The sequence below is a fragment of the Cydia fagiglandana genome, chromosome 7 (genome assembly GCF_963556715.1).
Source record: "Cydia fagiglandana chromosome 7, ilCydFagi1.1, whole genome shotgun sequence".
Lineage (NCBI taxonomy): Eukaryota > Metazoa > Arthropoda > Insecta > Lepidoptera > Tortricidae > Cydia > Cydia fagiglandana.
The window spans coordinates 4,184,300-4,206,485 of NC_085938.1; the positions used below are offsets into that span (position 1 = coordinate 4,184,300).

General features: G+C 37.7%; 1 protein-coding gene and 1 long non-coding RNA gene across 2 annotated transcripts in view; both read right to left on the bottom strand.

The window, feature by feature from the left end:
* The window catches only part of LOC134665734 (ionotropic receptor 40a), a 29,700-nt gene extending 12,475 nt beyond the window's left edge, over positions 1–17,225 (bottom strand). The window contains exons 1-9 of the mRNA XM_063522708.1: positions 16,225–17,225; positions 15,548–15,641; positions 15,043–15,138; positions 13,539–13,675; positions 8,686–8,845; positions 8,375–8,481; positions 7,476–7,569; positions 5,237–5,395; positions 2,131–2,284 (exon numbers count right to left, since the gene is read on the bottom strand). Coding sequence (XP_063378778.1) covers positions 2,131–2,284; positions 5,237–5,395; positions 7,476–7,569; positions 8,375–8,481; positions 8,686–8,845; positions 13,539–13,675; positions 15,043–15,138; positions 15,548–15,641; positions 16,225–16,409 — 1,186 coding nt within the window. The 5' untranslated portion in view covers positions 16,410–17,225. The remainder of the gene's footprint in view (positions 1–2,130; positions 2,285–5,236; positions 5,396–7,475; positions 7,570–8,374; positions 8,482–8,685; positions 8,846–13,538; positions 13,676–15,042; positions 15,139–15,547; positions 15,642–16,224) is intronic.
* The window catches only part of LOC134665749 (uncharacterized), a 249,205-nt gene that overhangs the window by 75,326 nt on the left and 151,693 nt on the right, over positions 1–22,186 (bottom strand). The gene's annotated exons all lie outside the window — the stretch shown is intronic.

Consider the following 22,186-nt stretch of genomic DNA (forward strand, 5'->3'; position numbering starts at 1 on the left):
CTTGTATTCTCATAATGCCCTTATACAAAGATTCAAGTTCCGCACTTACAAATTATCTGATCTCCATAAAAACTTTCAACCCCTTTCTCACCACCTTGGGGGATGATTTTCAAAAATGCTTGAATTAGTTTTCATGTTTTTTAATTTAATACCCTTTTTTTTGCAAAAAGTTAAAGTTCCTAGCTTAAAATTTAATTTACACCCCAAGACGAACTTTCATCCCCTTTTTAACCCCCTTAGGGGTTGAAATTCCAAAAACGTTGCAATTACTTTTTTTGTAATCGGCTATTATGCCTTTCTAAGAAGTTTCAAAACCATTTGTAATGGATTCAAACTTTCAACCCCATTTTAACCCTGTTAGGGGATAAATTTTACAAAACGTTGAAATTACTTTTCCTGTCTCCTAATAATATTTCTAAATACAAAGATTCAAGTCCCACACTCGAAAAAATGTTTGATCCATACAAACTTTCAACCCCTTTTTCACCACCTTAGGGGATGAATTTTCAAAAACGCTGAAATTAGTTTTCTTGTATTTTAATAATATATCTTTTAACGAAGTTTCAAATTCCTAGCTTAAAAGAAAACTTTAACCCCATACAAACTTTCATCCCCTTTTTAACCCTGTTAGGGGATGAATTTTACAAAACGCTAAAATTACTTTTATTGTCTTCTAATAATATCCCCAAATACAAAGATTCAAGTCCCGCACTCGAAAAAAATTTTGATTTCCATACAAACTTTCAACCCCTTTTTCACCACCTTGGGGGATGAATTTTCTAAAACGCTGAAATTAGTTTTCTTATATTTGAATTTGATACTTTTTTACAAAGTTTCAAGTTCCTAGCTTAAAATAAAATTTGCACCAGAAGACGAACTTTCATCCCCTTTTTAACCCCCTTAGGGGTTGAATTTCCAAAAACGTTGCAATTACTTTTTTTTATAATCGGCTATTATGCCTTTCTAAGAAGTTTCAAAGCATTTGTAATGGATTAAAATTTTCAACCCCTTTTTAACCCTGTTAGGGGATGAATTTTACAAAACGCTGAAATTACTTTTCATGCCTTCTAATAATATTCCTAAATACAAAGATAAAAGTCCACCACTCGAAATTTTTTTTGATATCCATACAAACTTTCAACCCCTTTTTCACCACCTTAGGGGATGAATTTTCAAAAACGCTGAAATTAGTTTTCTTGTATTTTAATAATATATCTTTTTACAAAGTTTCAAATTCCTAGCTTAAAAGAAAACTTTCACCCCATACAAACTTTCATCCCCTTTTTAACCCCCTTAGGGGTTAAATTTCTCAAAATCGCTTCTTATCTCTTGTAAACTTTATAAATGCAATCTGGTGTGCAAATTTCAACTTTCTGGCTTTTGTAGTTTCGGCTCTGCGTTGATGAATCAGTCAGTCAGTCAGTCAGGACACTTGCATTTATATATATAGATTAAAAAAAACCGGGCAAGTGCGAGTCTGACTCGCGCACGAAGGGTTCCGTACCATAAAGCAAAAAAAAAAACAAAAAAAAGCAAAAAAAAACGGTCACCCATCCAAGTACTGACCCCTCCCGACGTTGCTTAACTTTGGTCAAAAATCACGTTTGTTGTATGGGAGCCCCATTTAAATCTTTATTTTATTCTATTTTTAGTATTTGTTGTTATAGCGGCAACAGAAATACATCATCTGTGAAAATTTCAACTGTCTAGCTATCACGGTTCGTGAGATACAGCCTGGTGACAGACGGACGGACGGACGGACGGACGGACAGCGAAGTCTTAGTAATAGGGTCCCGTTTTACCCTTTGGGTACGGAACCCTAAAAACAAAACACGGTCGAGACATAACTTTTATTTTCTTCATATTGCCGCCAAAATGGTTAAACTACAAGCTTATAACCTCAGTTGGCAGATGGCAGCACTAGTTTATTCAAATCCTGAAATATAAATCAGCCTATGTACCAATGTAGATTTTGGGCCAGTTGCAACAACCACATTTGACAGACAGATCAACGTCAACCGGCGCGCCCCGGCGCGTTACCTACTATGAAACTTTCCATACATAAACATTTTATCGAACCCTAACGATACGAACAGTTTCGTGCAACCGACCCTTTATCTTGTATCTTACATTGTCTTAGGAACAGAGACGTGGTGAACCAGCAGCAGTTGCTAAACAGCGCCAGTTGGTTCTTCCGGCCGTCCCGCCACAGAGATGGCGCTGCGATCACCGCCCACAACGCTGGTCCCGTCACCAGCAGCGTTGCACACACCAAAGGCCATACCTAGACATATTATGAAATAAGTTTTTGCCAAACATTTCATTCTTGGTACAAGCTTTTGTCGTTGACTGTACTTTTCTTACCACAGGCAGCTAATAGTCATCGAGACAATTCTTAAACCCCCAAACACAATTAGGCTGCGTTGTTTTATCACAAAGTTCCCATGGCCATCTCTTGTCTCCATCATCAGATCAGCTCGATAGTACCATAATATTGCATTGTCACCCGACTTACATGTGTATGCAAATTTTCAGCTCAATCTGAAATCGGGAAGTGTGTCAAATGGGTCCATATTGGGCCGCATTAATAATTGATTGTCCTAATGTAATGTTACGCATAAAACTCATTTCGCATAATTGTTATTGTGCAGGAAATATTAAAATTACTGAAAAATATAATACAAACCTAACCTAACCTATCCTATTCTACACAACCTATGCAAATTATTTTCGAAAATACTTTCTGTTTCAGCTGGAGAAAAAATATGCGAAAAGAGATTTATGCGTAACATTACATTATGACAATCAATTATTATGCGATGAGATAGGATCCCGTGTCAAATTCAGCTTCCAAGATTTGACCCACACTAACTATAATAGGGCAAGTTATATGAAAGCTTGTAAAAATATACAATAAAGTTAAGACTTATATCAGTTGAAGAAATAAAACTCTAACAAATAAACTCCTAATTGTTTCAACTCCCAACAGACGCGAGAAGGTCAATATCAATGTGACATTTCAATTTCGTCTAGCGCATTCAACTGAACTGAAACGTGCATCTAAGCGCGTGCAACTTAATGTCGATACCTGATCGCCTCTACCGCACTTGTAAATTCGTACGTAAGTGTGACAAGGAGGCAACACGTCGAACGTGCTTCGCCGTAGGCGCTGTTGTTGGCAGGTTATTTTAATGGAAAACCACCAAGAGCAAACAAAGGTTGGTTTATTTTCGAAGCAAGACTTAATCTTGGTTTATTTTAGGAAAATACTAGCCTCGCGGGGAAACTGATACAGGCATATTTGATATGTTATATTTAGGATAATATAAATATTTTGCCTGTATATGTCCCACTGCTGGGCACAGGCGTCCTCTCAAGCATGAGAGGGTTTGGGCTATAGTCTGGGTTAAATTTATTAAGGTAAACGTACTAGTGCTCGATATGCTAATTCTCAAATGACACTCTGTTGTCACTTGAATTGACAATGACTTAAGTATTAAGATAACATGTACTGGGACCGTGACGAGCACTAGGGGCTATCCATAAATTACGTCATCGATATTTGACGATTTTTGATCCCCCCCCCCCTAAAATCATTCAAAAATTATGCTTCGAATGACCACGTTTCCTACGTCATGCTACCGTCATCCGATGTCCAGACCCCCCCCCCCCCGCCCTGACAATACGATAAAGTTTTCTTTCCTGGAAATTTGATAGATCACATAGGGGAATTTACAAGCGCAATGACGCCTCGCCTGTCTGTCTGACACGCTTAAACCGCTGAACCGATTTGTATGTGTTATGAAAATAGATTTAGGCCCGAAGAAAAGGAAGAATAATTTTAATCAATCATCATCCCACGCAGACAAAGTCGCGGGCAGATTAAATAATCCATACTAATATTTTAAATGTATTATAAATGCGAAAGTGTGTCTGTCTGTTTGGCTGTCTATCTGTTACCTCTTCACGCTTAAGCCGATGAACCGATTTAGTTGAAATTTGGTGTAGAGATAGTTTGAGTCCCGGGGAAGGACATAGGGTAGTTTTTATGTTGGAAATCATCCCTGAAGAGAGTGCAAAGGGGGGAATTGAAAGAGTTAATGAATTGCCTAATATTTGAAGTAAGCAATGCGCGAATTAAATGATCCAGGCGCTATACGTACTTTAGCTGCTGTCACTAATGACGAAGTCGCTGCCGAAGTCGCGGGAAAAAGCTAGTATCAAATAAATAAAGGTGCGAAAATCGCTCCGAGATATTACGATTAGGTTGCAAGGCGGTGAATCATAAACCCCGAATTCGATTGGACCGTCTTCTCAGAATCGAAATGTAATAGAAATTCATCTAGCCAATTAAAGTTCGTTGTCCGTCTGTGGCCCTGGGATTACCAATTTGATAACCAAATGAATATGAATCAACCAGTGAATCTATTCCAGAATGTACTTTTGATGAATTCAGATTGGATTAGATACCTACGTTTATGATAATTACTTTATTGTTTAGTGAACTGTGTGAAAGTGCATTAGTGATAATAACATTTAATCGATTGCCGCTGAAAGCTGGTCTTATGGCAAGTAATTGGAATCATTTCAATGAAAATTTGGTTTGAATATATTAGGTACTAATTTAAATAGCAAAATTCAACCTTTGTTGTATTGTATTTTATTAATATTACATTTCTGCATAGCATTCATGATTAACAGTCCGCCGGACGATATTGGCCTGTCAGTTGTTCGGAACTGTCAAAATTTTGTTCTAACTGACAGGCCGATACCATCCGACGGATTAAGCAGTGGGCCCCTTTACATACGAGAGTCATCTGAAATAGGTAAAAAAAACGGTTTATTTACAAACGGTGTACATTGGACAACAACTACAAAAACTATACAAGTCAGAATAGAGCTCAAAATGTCATGAATGATATGAGTTAGGATCAGATTAAGAATTACGAATCTTGCCCTATGGTTGAACTGCCATACCTCCCAATGGAAGGGTCTTACTCTGCTTAGCAGATGCTTGGGTAAAGATAGCCCCTGAGTCTGCCAGCGCCAGAAATGGAAGCTTTCTTACTGGCAGACTTTCTCATGATGTTATTTTACCTCCCATTGGAACGGTCTGATGATAGCCAGGGTGTCGCTGAGCTTGGCTAGTGCATGAGTCAGGAAGGCCCCAGAATCTGTCAGGGTCCGTAATGAGAACTTTCCTACTGTAGACCTTCCCATGACGTGGATGCCTTACCTCCCATTGGAATGGTCTGATGATGGCCAGGGTCTCGCTGAGCTTGGCTGGTGCATGAGTCAGGAAGGCCCCAGAGTCTGCCAGGGTCAGGAATGAGAATTCTACGGCTTGCAGACCTTCCCATGTCATTGAGACGTCGCCTAGAAAGAAATCCGCTTTCTGCCAACAAAGATTTTGAAACTTTAAGCCCGCTTTCTGACTTGATTTTTGTACCTAGGTGGTATGAATGTAACTTGTTAATTTAAGGTAATGTGATATACTCGTAAAAAGCAAACGAGCAGACGAATCGCCTCGTCGCATCGCAACTGTCGTCGCATGCAAAATCGCAACACCGCACAACAACACACTGCCGTATTCAAACTTCAAGATATTCACAAGAGACGACACGTACTAGATCCATTTTAGATACCTTATAGTTTAGATATCAACTAGTTCTCTTTTGCAGCGCAATTCGGGCAACCAATGTCACTTTGTAAGATATCTATTAGATGTGAATTGGATCTCTAAGTCATAACCTGTGGAAATCGTTCAAAAGTATCTCCAGAATCGCGCAAATGTCAAATTTGACAGATTAGAACTTAACCATATTGTTATCGTATCTTGGTGATATCTAAAAGATGTCTATTTCAAAATCCGAATAGGGCCCACAAGGTATAACAACGACAATCTGAAGCCAAGATGGTAAACATCTATAGTAATTATTTCCATAGCTTATTAAAATTTGTAGGTAAATATCTCAGAAAAATATCAAAATACCAATTGAGACAGATTTATTTAAACAAAGACAAAACAATACACACAAAATTAAATTATTCTCTTCGAAAACTAAATTACTATTTGCCAAGTAAATGGAAAGGGCACTCAGCTCAATATACTACACAAATCTATCAAATGAAATGAAAATAGTGTTAAAGTACAAAAAATTTAAATATTATATTTTATTTCTTTGTTCAAATTCGTTCGAGCGAATTTGAGTTTAAAACTGTCTCCGAAAAATGTTAATACTTTGTTCATTAAATTGTTGAAAGCTATATTGTTTAAGGTCAAAGGCGTTGGGCAGACTTTGATTATAAAAACCGGCATAGTGCGTGCCGGGCCACACATAATGGAGGTTTCCGTACTTTCATACGATATGAAAAAGCCATAGAAGCAAAAGGTCGTACCTTCGCATCACGTCCTTTAACAAAAAAGAGATTTTTTTTTGTAAAAAAACTCAACTGATTTTGTTCAAAATAATTTCCTTGGAAACTTGGAAAGTATATGAAGCTATATTTTCTTTTTTTTGTACGCCCGGTTCAAAATTTGCGGGGTTTTTGGACTTACGATTAAACGATTATTTACAAAAACATTTAGTTAACATCAATAAACATTTTCAGAAACATTTGATGTGCCTCAATTATTTTTTTGCTTTACATGTAGCTACGGAAAATATGGAGTGCATCCCAAGATATAGGTATTTTTTAAATTTAACTCTAGATATGAAATAGTAAAGATATGTGAAGTTCCACGGCAAAAGATACCGTGTGGCGGTTGGCGCTTACGCTATTATTAACGCCGCTCCAATATTATTGCAGCCGGCACGAGGTACCTTTTGCCGTTGAACGTCACATATCATTACTATTTCATATCTAGTGCATCTCGAATTCATTTTCCGAATCGTGCCGTTAAACTGCAGACAGAGGGACAGACGGGCATGACTTACTCTGGCGTTCCGTTTTTGGCAATTTGGCTACGGAACCTTAAAATATCAGACAAGTCGTGCGCGTTGGACTCGCCTATTGAGGGTTCCGTACAAGTTTTTATTTTTATTTTATACAAATTTATATTTTTCAGGTTTATCCGTGCACAGTGTTACTTGCCAAATTAGGTTTGCTTGCTTGATTGCATAGATTAACAAGAAGTACCCAATATAATAAATTTTGATTCCCTTGAGAGTATCAAAATATACGTTTTTTGCACGGCCGTATTTTATTTAACTTTAAATTAGAAGTTTCAATTTTTCACAGCTTCAAGGAACGATACGAGTAGGTATAGGCCTAAGTAGGTACTTATATGGTTTTAATTGGAAAGACTAATTAAAATAATAAATTATAATATAATAATTAAAATAGAATTGTGATCAAATTTTCCTAGTCTTTTGTGTGTCTCTTTTGTACTAGTGTATGTGATCACCTTATCAGATGATTGAATGTAAATCAAGTAAGAATACTAGTAATTTGAAGGACCCCTTGAATCTTACCCTCTTCCAGATCAGACCGAGCGTGCCTTTAAGTGTCCCGTTCCCAGAAATCCCTGTTCCCTGGCTTCTTTCGGGCGGGTCGTAGTACTTGTACCTAAACAAGTAGAATGTTGATTTGAGAAAAAAACATCGGACAAGTGTTTCGTAAAAAACCGACTCATCATCATCATCATCTCAACCATAAGACATCCACTGCTGAACATAGGCCTCCCCCTTGGATCTCCACCGACTGTTCCGTACTTTTTAGTATTTGTTGTTATAGCGGCAACGGAAATATACCATGTGTGAAAATTTCAACTGTCTAGCTGTCATGGTTCATGAGATACAGTCTGGTGACAGTGGTGACAGACAGACAGACGGACAGAGGACAGTGGAGTCTTAGTAAAAGGGTCCCGTTCAGACTTTGGGTACGGAACCCTAAAAATGTAAATTTACTTCGATTTTTTTCGGGTTAATTTTTTTTTGAAGGCGAGTAATGTGTCTTATCCTCCTGTACTTTAGCTTAGACCAATAAAGGAGACTAAAATTAAACTTTTATTACCCACAGCGCTAATCATGACATTGTCGTTACGCCACTACGAAGGATTTTCGTTACAATACCGGCAAAACTGAGTATGTTATAGGCTACGAAGAAACATAAGCAGCATCTTAGTAGAGTATACACTTATTTAAATTTTATATTTATAAAGAATTCTCGCAAAGAGGACTGTGTTAACATTATTCATAGCAGCATCGCACGACTTTTGTCTTCGAAACTTTTGGCTGTACACATTGCAGTGTATGTTATATGTATGTAAATATCCGTAAATTTTATTTCGCAATAGATATATTATGTCCACTTCTTTTCAAACAAAGAAAATTAAAATGGATGGGTCGCAACTAGTACGAAGATTATTTACCGAAAGTTTAGTTTCTTGGCGAGCAGAGAAAGTAGCTTTTCGTCCCGTCCCCCCGTGACGTTGACGGTCGAATCGTTGTTGTACTTCACGAAGTGCCAGGGCGGGGCCTGCAAATATGGAATTCCAATCCATTGTGTATTAAGGGCGGTATACATTAATTAATTTTTTTATTAAAACAATACTCGTGTTAATTAAGCCCTCGCCTTTGGCTTCGGGCTTCAATTCACACTCGTTCGTAATTCCTTTACCACCCGTGGCTCACATAATGTTTTCCATCACACTTGCATAAATAATAGTAGATAACTACTCACGTGCAACACGGGTACTCTGAACACTCTCCCCTTGAAGTCATGGTACACCCTGTCAGCCGGCGGCAGCACTGGTGACTTGTACAATGTCCCTGACCACCAGTTGACTAAAGAAAGATGGTGAATTTGGTGGGGAGTAGCCTGGTTGTAGTAAATACGAAATCTGTAGAAAAAATCATTTTGGGTATTTGATTTTTTATTTGTATGTTAGGTAAACGTACTAGTGCTCGACATGCTAATGCCCAATAGGTGACACCTTGCTGTCACCCGTATTGACAATTATTTTAGTTTCAAGATGACAAGTACTGATGGGACCGCGTCGAGCACCAGTACATTTACCTTACGGAGGCACGGTTCTCTCCGCAGTTTAGGTACGTTAGGCCTTAAGAGCGTGTCATATAGGCGTTTTTTTAAAACTAACCTGAAATACAATGTAATTCGCAAAAAGAACCGACCTCTAAAGTCATTAAAATATAAGTAAGAATGTTTTTTTGTTTTTGATAAGAGCTCTGGTACTTAGTTAATAAATGTTGAAACATTTTTTTATCGGACGAAGTTCCACCTAGCCACTCAAAAATTAAGCCTGTCTGGCCCCAAGCAATCACGAAATCCAATAACCCACGGCATCAATAGTGAAAAAAACTTCCAAACCAATAAGTCGTATTTTCCTTGGCACTCATAAAACATGTTTCGAAGTCCTAACCGGACGGCCAATCAAATTACTAAGTACGTGGCCGCTAGGCTCGTATTCTGTGCAACTTCGTGAAAGACGAAGGTATATAAAGATTGATCACTAGATGAATATTGAAAGTACTTGAACGCATCCATCAATTAAATTATAATTAGGTTTCTTTTGCAGGGTTTACCCTTGAATTGCCGACAGACATTTCATCGAATGTTATTTCGAAGACAACGTTTCAAGTATTTTCATTTCATCGACAAGTCATTGCGTCGAAGAATTGATACTAGTAAATTTAAATCTAGGACTTTTAATTGGCACTCGAGTTATTTCGTATATAGTTTATATCGTGGTATTTCTTTACGGGTTTTCTTATTTCATTTTGGATTGCATTTAATACAATTTATTACGCATAAAATTATTTCAAAATGTAATATTTGACTTTGATAGCCGTGCGTTTGTGTGTGGGGTCGCAGTTCTAACCTAACCTAAACCTACTTTTAAAGACGTTCGTTTCTGTGTGGGGTCGCAGTTCTAACCTAACCTAAACCTACTTTGATAGCCGTTCGTGTCTGTGTGGAGTCGCAGTTTTAACCTAACCTAAACCTACTTTAAAAGCCGTTCGTTTTTGTGTGGGGTCGCAGTTCTAACCTAACATAAACCTACTTTGAAAGCCGTTCGTTTTTGTGTGGGGTCGCAGTTCTAACCTAACCTAAACCCACTTTGAAGCCGTTCGTTTCTGTGTGGGGTCGCAGTTCTAACCTAACCTAAACCCACTTTGAAAGCCGTTCGTTTCTGTGTGGGGTCGCAGTTCTAACCTAACCTAAACCACAAAACAGGTACAGAAATCAATCTACATACAAAGCGCGCTCGAGCAACGCACACATAGACACTGCTCACGGACACGATATCTCGGACCAGTTGGGACCAGTGCGAGCGCGAGTGCCATCCGCTTGAGACACGCGTCTGTGAACTTTTTTGAAACAAAACAAAAAGTTATTATATATAACTGTACAGTGGACGTTTGTTTAAATTCAACATTAAACGGTGAATTGTCGTTTTTTAAGTTACCAGTGGTTTCAGAGAGAATGCGTATGCTAACCTAACCTAAACCCACTTTGAAAGCCGTTCGTTTCTGTGTGGGGTCGCAGTTCTAACCTAACCTAAACCTACTTTTAAAGCCGTTCGTTTCTGTGTGGGGTTGCAGTTCTAACCTAACCTAAACCGACTTAGATAGCCGTTCGTTTCTGTGTGGGGTCGCATTTCTAACCTAACCTAAACCTAAAATTGTTACACCAGAAAAATGTATAAATGAGTAGTACGACATATAAAAATGTATTAAAGCAATACGTCGAACAAATGAATTGCAATGTTTAGTAGTTGTGCCAATTAAAATAATTTGAAACGAATCAGCGATCAAGTAATATTCGTTGAATAGTATTTCTACGCAGTAAGAAAAATTGAAATAAATAGTATATGAAACAAAATAACGCTAAACAATATTACTAGTACTAACCTTTCGATGAATCGTTGTCGATGAAATAATATTCGATGAAAAGTTTGTCGGCAAAACAAGGGTACACCCTTTTGCAGACTAAGTAATATAATATACAGTTTGATTTAGAACTGTATACTTATTTAGAAACTGATAATTATTTCGTCTTCTAAGAAGTGGCATACTTTCTTAGCTGGATAATTACTTAAAAATAACTGGAATGTTTATATGAAAATAAAAATCAAGTAAATATGAAGGATCAAGAATCATAGGACGACATCTTCATACTATTTGACAGCTGTCAACTGTCAGATAAATTGTTCCATACCCGCGAGCGTGGCGTCCCAATTATGCATGAATCATGCAGTGAATAACATCCACCGTTTGCTTTACTTCAGAGGTTTCCCGATTATATTCAGATTCAGATTCAAATCGTTTATTACGGTGTAAAAGTACATGTCAAAAACATAAAAATAAAAACACACACACACCTAAAACTAATTAAATTTAAAAACTATACATATACACAATTACACAAGTAAAAGAGTGTGACATCTTTCACTGTTTCGACTCTGACTTATTGAACTCTGGACAAAATGTAATTTTAAGAAATACGGCAAGAGCGGCCGACTATCGGGCGTTGTTTGGCCTCTTCTCGGAAAATGGGAGAAAATCAAGAATCCCTTTGAATTATCGAACTGTAAATATTTTATTTTGCTTCATAATTGATGAATTGAGAGAGCAACCGGAGATGAAATAATTGGATTTCGATCAAAGACTGAGGCTGTAAAAACGTTTATTCAGTTCATCTTTATTCGCAAAGGTCTTCGTTGTAAACTGACACAATTTCATAAGTAGGTACCTACTTATTATAAAAAAAAAACATGGGCACGCTGCGCCTCGTCAGCTACCTCTTGTTCTAATTATTATTAAGTTCTTTATATATCTTTTAGAGACATTTCAATCTTAGGGTCAATTGCACCAAACCGTCTTTTACCGTTTTAGCGTTTGGTAAATTTCGTGTAAAATGTGCGATAAAGATATTTCGTTTCCGCGAGTTCCGCCAAGTACCAAAGTGCCCTAATATCGGCTGTAATATGACTTATGAGATTAGTAAATATATCATAGAAAGTTTATAATATGTGTGTAAATAAAGCAGTGTATGTAAACTGTACATAATTAGGCATTAAAACACTCGTGTGATTATATTATAAAACTCACTTCGTTCGTTTCATAAACCCAAACTCAAGTTTTAATGCCTTTCATTATGTAGCAGTCACATAAACTACTATCAAAGTCATTTCCATCTAAGTATGTAAAAAAATATAGCGGCATCACTGACCTTATAAAGTAAACATATAATCGTAGTCCCAAGTGATATAGTTAATATGAATGGGGAAAATTACCTATTACATACTCCATTCATTTATTATTTACTAATTAGTGGTAATTGGATGGCGTCTATTTTGTTCCCGAGGGAGATAAATGAATTATTAGCGTCCCGAATAGGGGTGATGTTTGGTTTCGGTGCGGCCACGGAAAAATGATTTAGCTGTTCCATGTTGATTTATTATTGTTCAGGTGAAGAGAACACTGTCATGAGTAAATATGTATCTTATTGTAACATTTGTAACACATTAAAGGTACTGTTCGATCCAGACTGTATCAGCAGCAACTGCTGCTGGAAACTTTAAAAAGGTAATTAATTCTATGAGATATTAATATAATTTGAGGTTTGCTGCAGAATGCAGTCATAAACATTTTTACAGGACGTATGGTCCAATTTTCCCGCACTAGTGTGTAAAATAGCAGTTTTCGTGCGATGTCAAAAGTTTAAAGGGCCATATGTACTGTAAAACGTTGTACGATACACGTGCGAATAGGTAATTCGAAACGAGTGGCGATTAATTAAAACACGCCCAAAGGGAGTGTTTTAAATCGACACGAGTTCCTACGTTCCTCTTTTCCGCACTTGCATCGTAAATAACTATTTTCACATACATTATAGCACCGCTTTTTCTTTTTTCTGTTAAATAAACAATTGTACTCACACACCAGGCCGGGGGTTGGTGACTACAGCTACCCTCATGGCTTCCGAGAGGGTGAAGAGGAACCGCTCGCTGATGGCCCCGTACGACCAGTAGAACAGGTACAGGATCGTGCGGTGGATCAGATCGTTCCGTCAACTAACAACAACATAAATGTACTCACACACCAGGCCGGGGGTTGGTGACGACAGCTACCCTCATGGCTTCCGAGAGGGTGAGCAGGAACCGCTCGCTGACGGGCCCGTACGACCAGTAGAACAGGTACAGGATCGTGCGGTGGATCAGGTTGTTCCGTGAACTAACAACATAAATGTACTCACACACCAGGCCGGGGGTTGGTGACGACAGCTACCCTCATGGCTTCCGAGAGGGTGAGCAGGAACCGCTCGCTGACGGGCCCGTACGACCAGTAGAACAGGTACAGGATCGTGCGGTGGATCAGGTTGTTCCGTGAACTAACAACATAAATGTACTCACACACCAGGCCGGGGGTTGGTGACGACAGCTACCCTCATGGCTTCTGAGAGGGTGAGCAGGAAACGCTCGCTGACGGGTTCGTACGACCAGTAGAACAGGTACAGGATCGTGCGGTGGATCAGGTTGTTCCGTGAACTAACAACATAAATGTACTCACACACCAGGCCGGGGGTTGGTGACGACAGCTACCCTCATGGCTTCTGAGAGGGTGAGCAGGAAACGCTCGCTGACGGGCCCGTACGACCAGTAGAACAGGTACAGGATCGTGCGGTGGATCAGATTGTTTTCCGTCAACTAAACACATAACAATATAAATTAACCAATGTTTGATTTCCAGGGTAATTATGCTATTTAAAAAAAAATTGTTTTTAGTAGGTACCTAATTTCAGTTCTAATGAAATATATCAAAACTACTCACGTATTTATTTTAGTCCAAGATTGCTCGGCATGTTTTGCTCCATAGATACACACACACAGGGCTTCACAGTTCAGAAGAGGAGAACGCAGTTTGCGACATTTGAGCAACGCGTGCTCCCGTTGAAGCTTCTCGTAATGGAGCGAAATATATCGAGCAAGCTTCGACTTAAAAATACGTGAGGAACCCATTTTAATATATTCAATAGAAGGAGAAAGGAATAAACCATAAATTAATTAAACTTGCGTTACCGAAAGACCTAGGTAACTAAGTATCTGTTTCTTGGAAACGATATTAATAATTTATGATACAGTCTACGTAGGGAGGTAAACCTACTTTTAGATTTTATGCGAACGAAGTTGTGCGTAATAGCTAATATTATTCATACTTTTTGGAAGATTACCACCACAGTCTCTTTTAACCGACTTCAATAAATGAGATTTTCAGTTCGCCGTTATCTTTATTAGTATTTTGAAAATTCGATTACCTACTCTAAAAGCTCGTTCTTACATACATATGAAAATATTCAATTTCACAATACAATCACTTTAACAATAATTTTTATTTTGTTATATTTCTTTTTACAAAAAGACGTTTATAATATCCGACCATGAACACAATTCAGCTGTAACGCCCACCTATATAATTTTATTTTTATGCTATTGTGTTTCGAACATTTCTCTGAGGACGGGTATTTTTATTTCCTTCTTTGTTTTATTGTTGCTAGCCTTACTTTTTGGCAATTTGTCTTAATCTAAAACTGTGGTACCTACGTTAATTTGGTGAATTTGCAATATGGTTAACGAATCGTCTGTCTCGTAATGCTATGGACGATGTACCTACACAGAAACGACGAGAGGAACATAGAATTAAGAGTCACATGAACCCGCCGCCGCCGCCAAAAAGCCACTTCCATACAATCGAAGTAAAGCTCTCATTTTAAATCGCTATGCTTAAATTACAAAAAAACTTGGCCTATGAACAAGAGCATTTACGTAACATCACATCTGTATCTTTAGGTATTTCAATAAAAGTAAACAAACAATTTGTACATTTTCGGGTAGTTATAAAATTTATTAGTTATCCAACCAATATTTGATCATGTAATGTTTTCATCTACACTCAACTGGTTTAAGGAGCCATTTGAGGATAGAATTTATTTACTTTTATTTAAATACCTATAGATACAGAGTACCTATAGGTTCTCGTCATTCTTACGTGAATACAACGATACGTGAATACAAACCTCTGATAGAATTGCCTCGCATTCATATGGCTCGCAGAGTATGAGACTCGTTCTTTCATCAGAGACGTCCAGAGCTTCTTTCACGAAAGCGTAATACTGTGAAGAATAGTATTATGTGTATAATAGTCATTTGTTACACAACTAGCATGTCATGTCGAGCTATGCTTAGTTCAAAAGTTAGAGAAAAAGGCACAATTTTGTCCTTCGGAGCGAATTTTTCCGAACATATTCTGTTTATCAAAAAACCCTAGTAGTTTTTAAATACCTATTCAACGACACTCTACTTAAAAAATTGATGTGAAAAAACCGTCCTTAATTTGTTGGCGTGACTAATTTATATAATACTTACATAATAATTACAAATTACAGCTTTCTAGGACAATCACGGAGCAAAACCGCGAATGGATAGACAGACGGACAATGGCGAAACTATAAACTATAAGGTAGTTGAATACGGTACCCAAAAAAAGAGTTTTATCTTTTAATGGATCATTAAATGTATTACCTTTTCTTTGTTCTCCTTTGTCTTGATGTCTAAGTTAATAACTTGGACCGAGTGCGCGCTCAGCAAGCAGAAAAGTTCGTACGTATCTTCGGCACTATAACATTAAAAATGTATTTATTTGGACAGAACTTCTTCTTTTAAGTCATTAACATAGTTACGTCTTCTAAGTCACTTTTTAAACTAATGCTTTTATTTTAAAACGAAGTGCTTTAGTTACATGAATCTTGTATGAATATTTACGTAACATGTATCTATGTCTATAATTAGTTTTCGTTACAAAAAATTGTAATAAAATATAGAGCGAGTAGAAATTATGTACTTATGTAAAAACAATGATTAGCTCAAATTGCGAATCTGACCGACATATGACAAAATTCATTCATAATGTGTCCATACAATTTTACAGCTCGCTCTAAATAATCTTTATTTAAATCAAGCTAAGTATACTGCGACTGGACAGGAAAGAGGCGTCCGACACATCAGTTTTCTATAGAAATCATCCTGATGACCATCCGTCATAGAAAACGAAGTATTGAAGATGATCATCCGTCATAGAAAATGAAGTATTGGAAGTCTCGGCCTAGACGCAGACCGTTTAGCGTATCCTTAACACAGCAAGTTAAATGAAAGCTTCTAAAACAACCAATACCCAAAATGATCGCAACCCAATTATTTACCTTAAATTCGTCGAGTTCCCCCGGACAACGGTCATCGTTTTCGCGGGCAGACCCTCCGCGATGTCCTTAATGGCCGCCGCAAAGTCCCCGGGGAGACGGTTCATAGTGCCCGACATTATATCTCGTATGTCGAAGAAACAGTGGCCCAAACAGAAAGTTAGGAATAAGACGAATGCGCGCTTCATTTTCGCTTGTTTGCGAGAATTAACGGGGAAAGTTTTAGAGCAGAATGATTGGAGTTATTTTTGGATTTAGTTGAGTTTTTGTTTAACAACACTTGTTTTAGTTTTGGCAAATGTTTTTTTACTAATTAATTGAGTTGAAGTCCTAATTTGAGATATATAAAATGAAAATTGATTAATTTTGTTAAGTAAAATATATGAACATATTAGCAATTGTGATGCTCCTAGCATTATAAGCAACCATAGGAAACTTACAGTAGGTAACCTCTTACTTTCTTGTTTGATAACGAAGTGTTATAAAAAACATAGAATAGAGATATTTCTATTCGTAAATACAAATGAAACAAAATGCTTATAAGAAATATTTTTCAGAAAAAAGTGCCACGCAATTTAATGGCCTAATCTCAACATGTTGATGGCTGGAGAATTCCAGCGTAGATCTCCCGATGAGACCATCAAGTGAGAAGAATCTCGGTAGATAACAAAGCAACGAGCCAAAACTATCAATATAAAAAAATAAATCAGGTACTTATGTATTATAATATTAACTACTTGAATTTCAAAGAGTAAAATTTCCAGCACGAATTAGCAACACTAGAAATAATCTAAACTATGTTGCGCAAAAAATATGTCGTTTGATAAAATGTTTCTCATTATCTGAAAGCTAAAGAAATATTGTTAGTTAGGAGCGAAATTGTTGAGATAAACGATGTCACGATAACGAGAGCAACTTTTTGTTGGGAACTTGCGTACGGTCGGAGTTATTATGAAGTAGTTGCGACTATCGCTTTTATACTACACTGTGTTACTGAATTATATAAGTCGTTATGTAGATTAGATAACACGTCAGAAAGTATATTTCAAACATGTGTTTCTGCCTAAAGGATGACCGCTAGACCGGGCCGGCCCGGAGCTTCTAGCGCTTCGTCTTCTATGGAAGGAACCACGTGATCAACGGTCTGTTGTCATAAAAAATGACATGTCGGGCGCCCCGGCCCGGGCACGGCCCGATCTAGTGTGAGTCATCCTTAATATGTAGGTCCCTTCTATGTATTATAATAATAACTAGCTTCTGATTGCGACCTCGTATACAGTCATGTTATGATGATGATTGATAAAAACTATTACACAGTGTGGAAAGATAAGTCAGTCAGTATTTAGTAGGTACTCAAGATTTTTTAAGACAAGCCAAATTGAAGAAAAAAAGAAAAGTCTTTAAATGCAGTTTTGTTTCTTTTTAAAAATAAAGGAATGTCTCCTTTAAGTAAAATGAGCCAGCTTAAGGATTTAAGGTAGTTTCCCTCCAGGACCCGACTTATCTTTCCACACTGCAATGTTCTTCCTCGGGCCTCCAACTACTAAGTACTATTTTCCACCTGTAATTTAATCCGCGCAGAAGTTGTAAATAGTAATTTGTTTTACAAGAAGCCAAAGTTTTGTTTAACCTTTTGTGCTAATATTGATACTCGAGCAAGCGAAAGATTCCAAAATTTTAACCACGAGTATTGCGAGGATTTCAAGGCACGAGCGTTTAACAAACTTTGCTCCTGAGTGAAACACAAAAAATTTCACCACGCTAACGCGGCTAACGCGAGGAAAATATTAACTGTAAAATATTACAAATCAAATTCAAATTGACATTAAATATCTTGTGTACCGACGGTCGGTGCCCCAACTTAAGTACCCAAGTTGCCAAACTAATTGTATAGAAAAGTGGACACTTATGTTAGCGAACCGACTGTTAAGTGTTTACATACATACATTTATGCAACTTGCAAAATATTGTGTTTTTACAAACGTACTGTGAATCAAACCTACAGCTAGCTATTTTTAGGGTCTCTACTGTCCAGTCTATACTAACCGCCCTGGGTGCGATGACGTGTGACGCGGTAATGGCAGTCTAAAGGTCTCACTTGACTGACTTGAGAGCTTTGCCATGTAACACCCTGCCGAATGCCTCAAGGGTCGGCTGTGGGCCCTTTTTACCATCGAATATGATCAATTTGAGCGATTTGATTTGGGTGCCTTTGGTTTATGTACAGTTGTATCCGGGTTTAGAGTAGCCTCATGTTTATCAAATGGGGTTGGCAACTGTCAAGGGTTTGTGTAAACTATGTAAACAGCATATATTTTAGCTGTCTCTTGTTTGGTTCTATGAGATTTGGCTTAGAGGGTCAGGCCATAAAAAAAGAAAAAGAACATTTTTAGGGTTCCGTACCTCAAAAGGAAAAAACGGAACCCTTATAGGATCACTCGTGCGTCTGTCTGTCTGTCCGTCTGTCACAGCCTATTTTCTCGGAAACTACTTGACCAATTAAATTGAAATTTGGTACACATATGTAAATTAGTGACCCAAAGATGGACATGTTTTTTTTATAATTTTAAAATACATAGGTTCGAAGTTATTTAAAAAAATATCCAAAAAATGACAATTACCTTTATCTCCGAAACTGATGGGTCTAAAATATTGAAAAAAAATACACAAAATAGTTCTATACCTATAGATGACAGGAAAACCTATTAGAAATGTGTAGTCAAGCGTGAGTCGGACTTATGTACTGAACCCGAGAAACGCGAGTCCGACTCGCACTTGGCCGATTTTTTTTTCTTAGAACTCACAGGTAATGTCGCTCAAAGGTTATTAATGACAGTTTTGAATGATTCACGGTTATTTCACTAGACCAGTTACCTGTGAACAAGATGCATGTAACTGCGTCGAAATATCGGGAGCTCGGAAACAATACAAATGGTAATCACCATACCCCGGCCGGCGAGAGCAAAAATGCGTCTGCTCCTAGTGCTTAATTAAATATCGACTATTCTATCGACATATGGATGTCGATAGATTAGTCGACTTTTAATTAAGCACAATTTTTTTATTAAACTGAGCCATTAGTATTTGTTATTTCTTTCAACTTGATACCTCCACGCGTTTCTAAGAATAACCCTAAAAGAATTTTCTATCAACATAAAATTATTATTATTATAAAGTTCTTCACAATAAGTATCAGAATGTGTTGAAGAAGAACAGTGGGCATTTTAACTTTAAACAATTTAAATAAATTGATATCTGGCAGAGAAGTGGAACTACCTAATACAGAACAAATTCATAATCACTATGAATTATTTCGTTTTGCTCCGATTACTACAGTAGATTTAGAACGGTCCTTTAGTTGGATGAAATGGATTTTATCGGCAAGGCGAAGGAGTTTAAAATCAGAAAATTTAGAAAAAATGCTAATTGTATATTACGAAAATTACATAAAATACTGAATAAATACAAACACTTGGTTTTAATTTTGTTTACAACAATAATTAATACTTCTGCATATAACGGTGGTCCAGTACATCGTGTTGTTTTTATCGACATCGACCAAAGTGTGTGTCCTCGCACTATTAAGCTGTCAACGCATTTTTGCTCTCGCCGGCCGGGGTATGAGGTTCATATCCCGGTCGATACAAATCAAGGTCATTATGTATGTATGTATAAACTCTTTATTGTACAAAACACAAATTTATGGCACAGGATAGGCAGTACAAAGGCGAACTTATCCCTTTCTTCCAGTTAACCTTTAATTAATGTCATTATCGTATCGTTGTTTAAATTAAGAAAATACTGAAACGGATTATGAAATATGTTGTTGTTTGCTAGGTATTGTATACAGTACACACATCTTGACGTTTCAGATTGTTATACGGACAACAATAGGACTTCCCCATAGCGAAACACTGGAATAGCCTACATGTATTGATTCGATGGAATTTTTGCCATTATTAATATAAATTTTGTAATTGTTTAATCTGTCTTTTTATTTGTTACATGACTGAATTTTTTATTAAATTTTTATATATATCTATTTATTGTTATTTTAACTGTGTTCGTGATTTCAATGTAATATGGATCTTTTATCTGTAATAAAGATGACATGAATTGAATTGAATAGCTATTGAGTTAAAGAAAATAAAACAAGTTGATATAAAAATATTAAAAGCGCTGCACAGCCCTGAATAGCAAACGGGGTTTTGACTTGAAAGCTGTCAGTCGCTCCAATCCGCCGAGAATTATTAATATCATGTCGAAATATAACGAGAAAGGAAATATAGCAGGTGTAGGGCTGACCCTCGCCGCTCGATTCTGAAAATGTATTAGATCTCTACTAGACCTCAGCAAGTTACGATATGGATAATTTAAAGATATTTGTAAGATAGATATGTCAAATTTGACGCTTCCGCGATTCTGGAGGTCCTCTTGAACGATTTCGACAAGATAAATATGTCAAATTTGACGTTTCCGCGATTCTGGAGGTCCTCTTGAACGATTTCGACAAGTTATGACTTAGATATCCAAGTCACATCTAGTCGATATCTAATGTAAATCTAGTTGATCTCTATATCGTTTCTAGATCTTGTGATTATCTCGTTTCCCGAATACGCGTGTCGATCGTGTAGGACCCGGCCGCGTAGCCAAGACGCCGATCGCTTACGCTCCGTAGCGATCGAAACGCAACAGTAGGCCTAGCCAAGGTTACAATCGCTATCGCTTCGACAGCGAAAAGCTTTATGTCTCTCTATCACTCTTCCATATTAGTGCGACAGTGACAGTTGCGTTTCGATCGCTACGGAGCGTGAGCGATTGGCATCTTGGCTACGCGGCCTGTCACTGTCGCACTAATCGTTATCGAAGCGATAGCTATTGTAACCTTGGCTAGGTCGGCCGGCATGGGTGTAACCTGTAATATGAGCAAAAAGTTAAACTGTAGACTGTACCTAATCCTCATACTGACCAACATTTTATTCAGCGACTTTTAAAAATAACTTGTGGTTTGATTTTTAATACACTTTAAAGTTTATTCTAAGACGCAATGTTTTGCGAATTTTGTTATGTTTAAGGCGTGACAAGCAACGTCAATACAATGATATGGCGTGGCGATGGCGTCCATTGAAGATAATATTTATTTTGTATGAAAAATAGGGAGTCTATAAATACTTCATAATTTTTAAAAGTTGTTGAACAAAAGTGTCACCGTTTGAGGAGTACAATTTGTGTTTTAAGTATTTGCTCGTGTTACAGGCCACACCCGGTATATCCCACTTATACTATATGAAAGCTTAGATAGAGAAAGCCAATATTAAGGATGACTCACGCTAGACCGGGCCGGAGCTGCCGGCGCTTCGTTTTCTATGGAATGCACCACGTGATCACCGATCAGCCGTCACAGAAAATGACATGTCGGACGCCTCGGCCCGGGCCCGGCCCGGTCTAGCGTAAGTCATCCTTTATGGACGTGTCATAATAAAACCCAACGGTGTTTTATTTGAGTTCAACGGGGTTTTGCAACATTAATTGTTAGCGACCAATCAATGTTGTAATTTATTGAAAATAAGGGTTGGGAAAACGTTCGGCTATAAGGGTAGATAGGCGGAGAGACGGACAGAGCAGTCTAAGCCTGCCTGCCTCTCTGGCCTATGTAGACACTCGGAGCGGAGCGTTCGGCGGGGCGTGCAGCGTGGCGTCGGGCTCACAAGTGATTTGAGCAGCGTGCACTAAGGCCGCTCCTATACGTTTGCATTTGTTTAACATGCACGCCGCACGCCCCGCCCCGCTGCACGACTGCCTTACACTAAGTAATAGGGTCCCGTTTTGTATACGGAACCCTAAAAATGACTGAAAATGTCGATTACATAACGGTCAAATGCTCCCAAAACATTCCTGAACATTTTATTAATTGTTTGACGACTGCAGTTTCCATTTGAAAAAACCTATAACCAAATAAAGATAG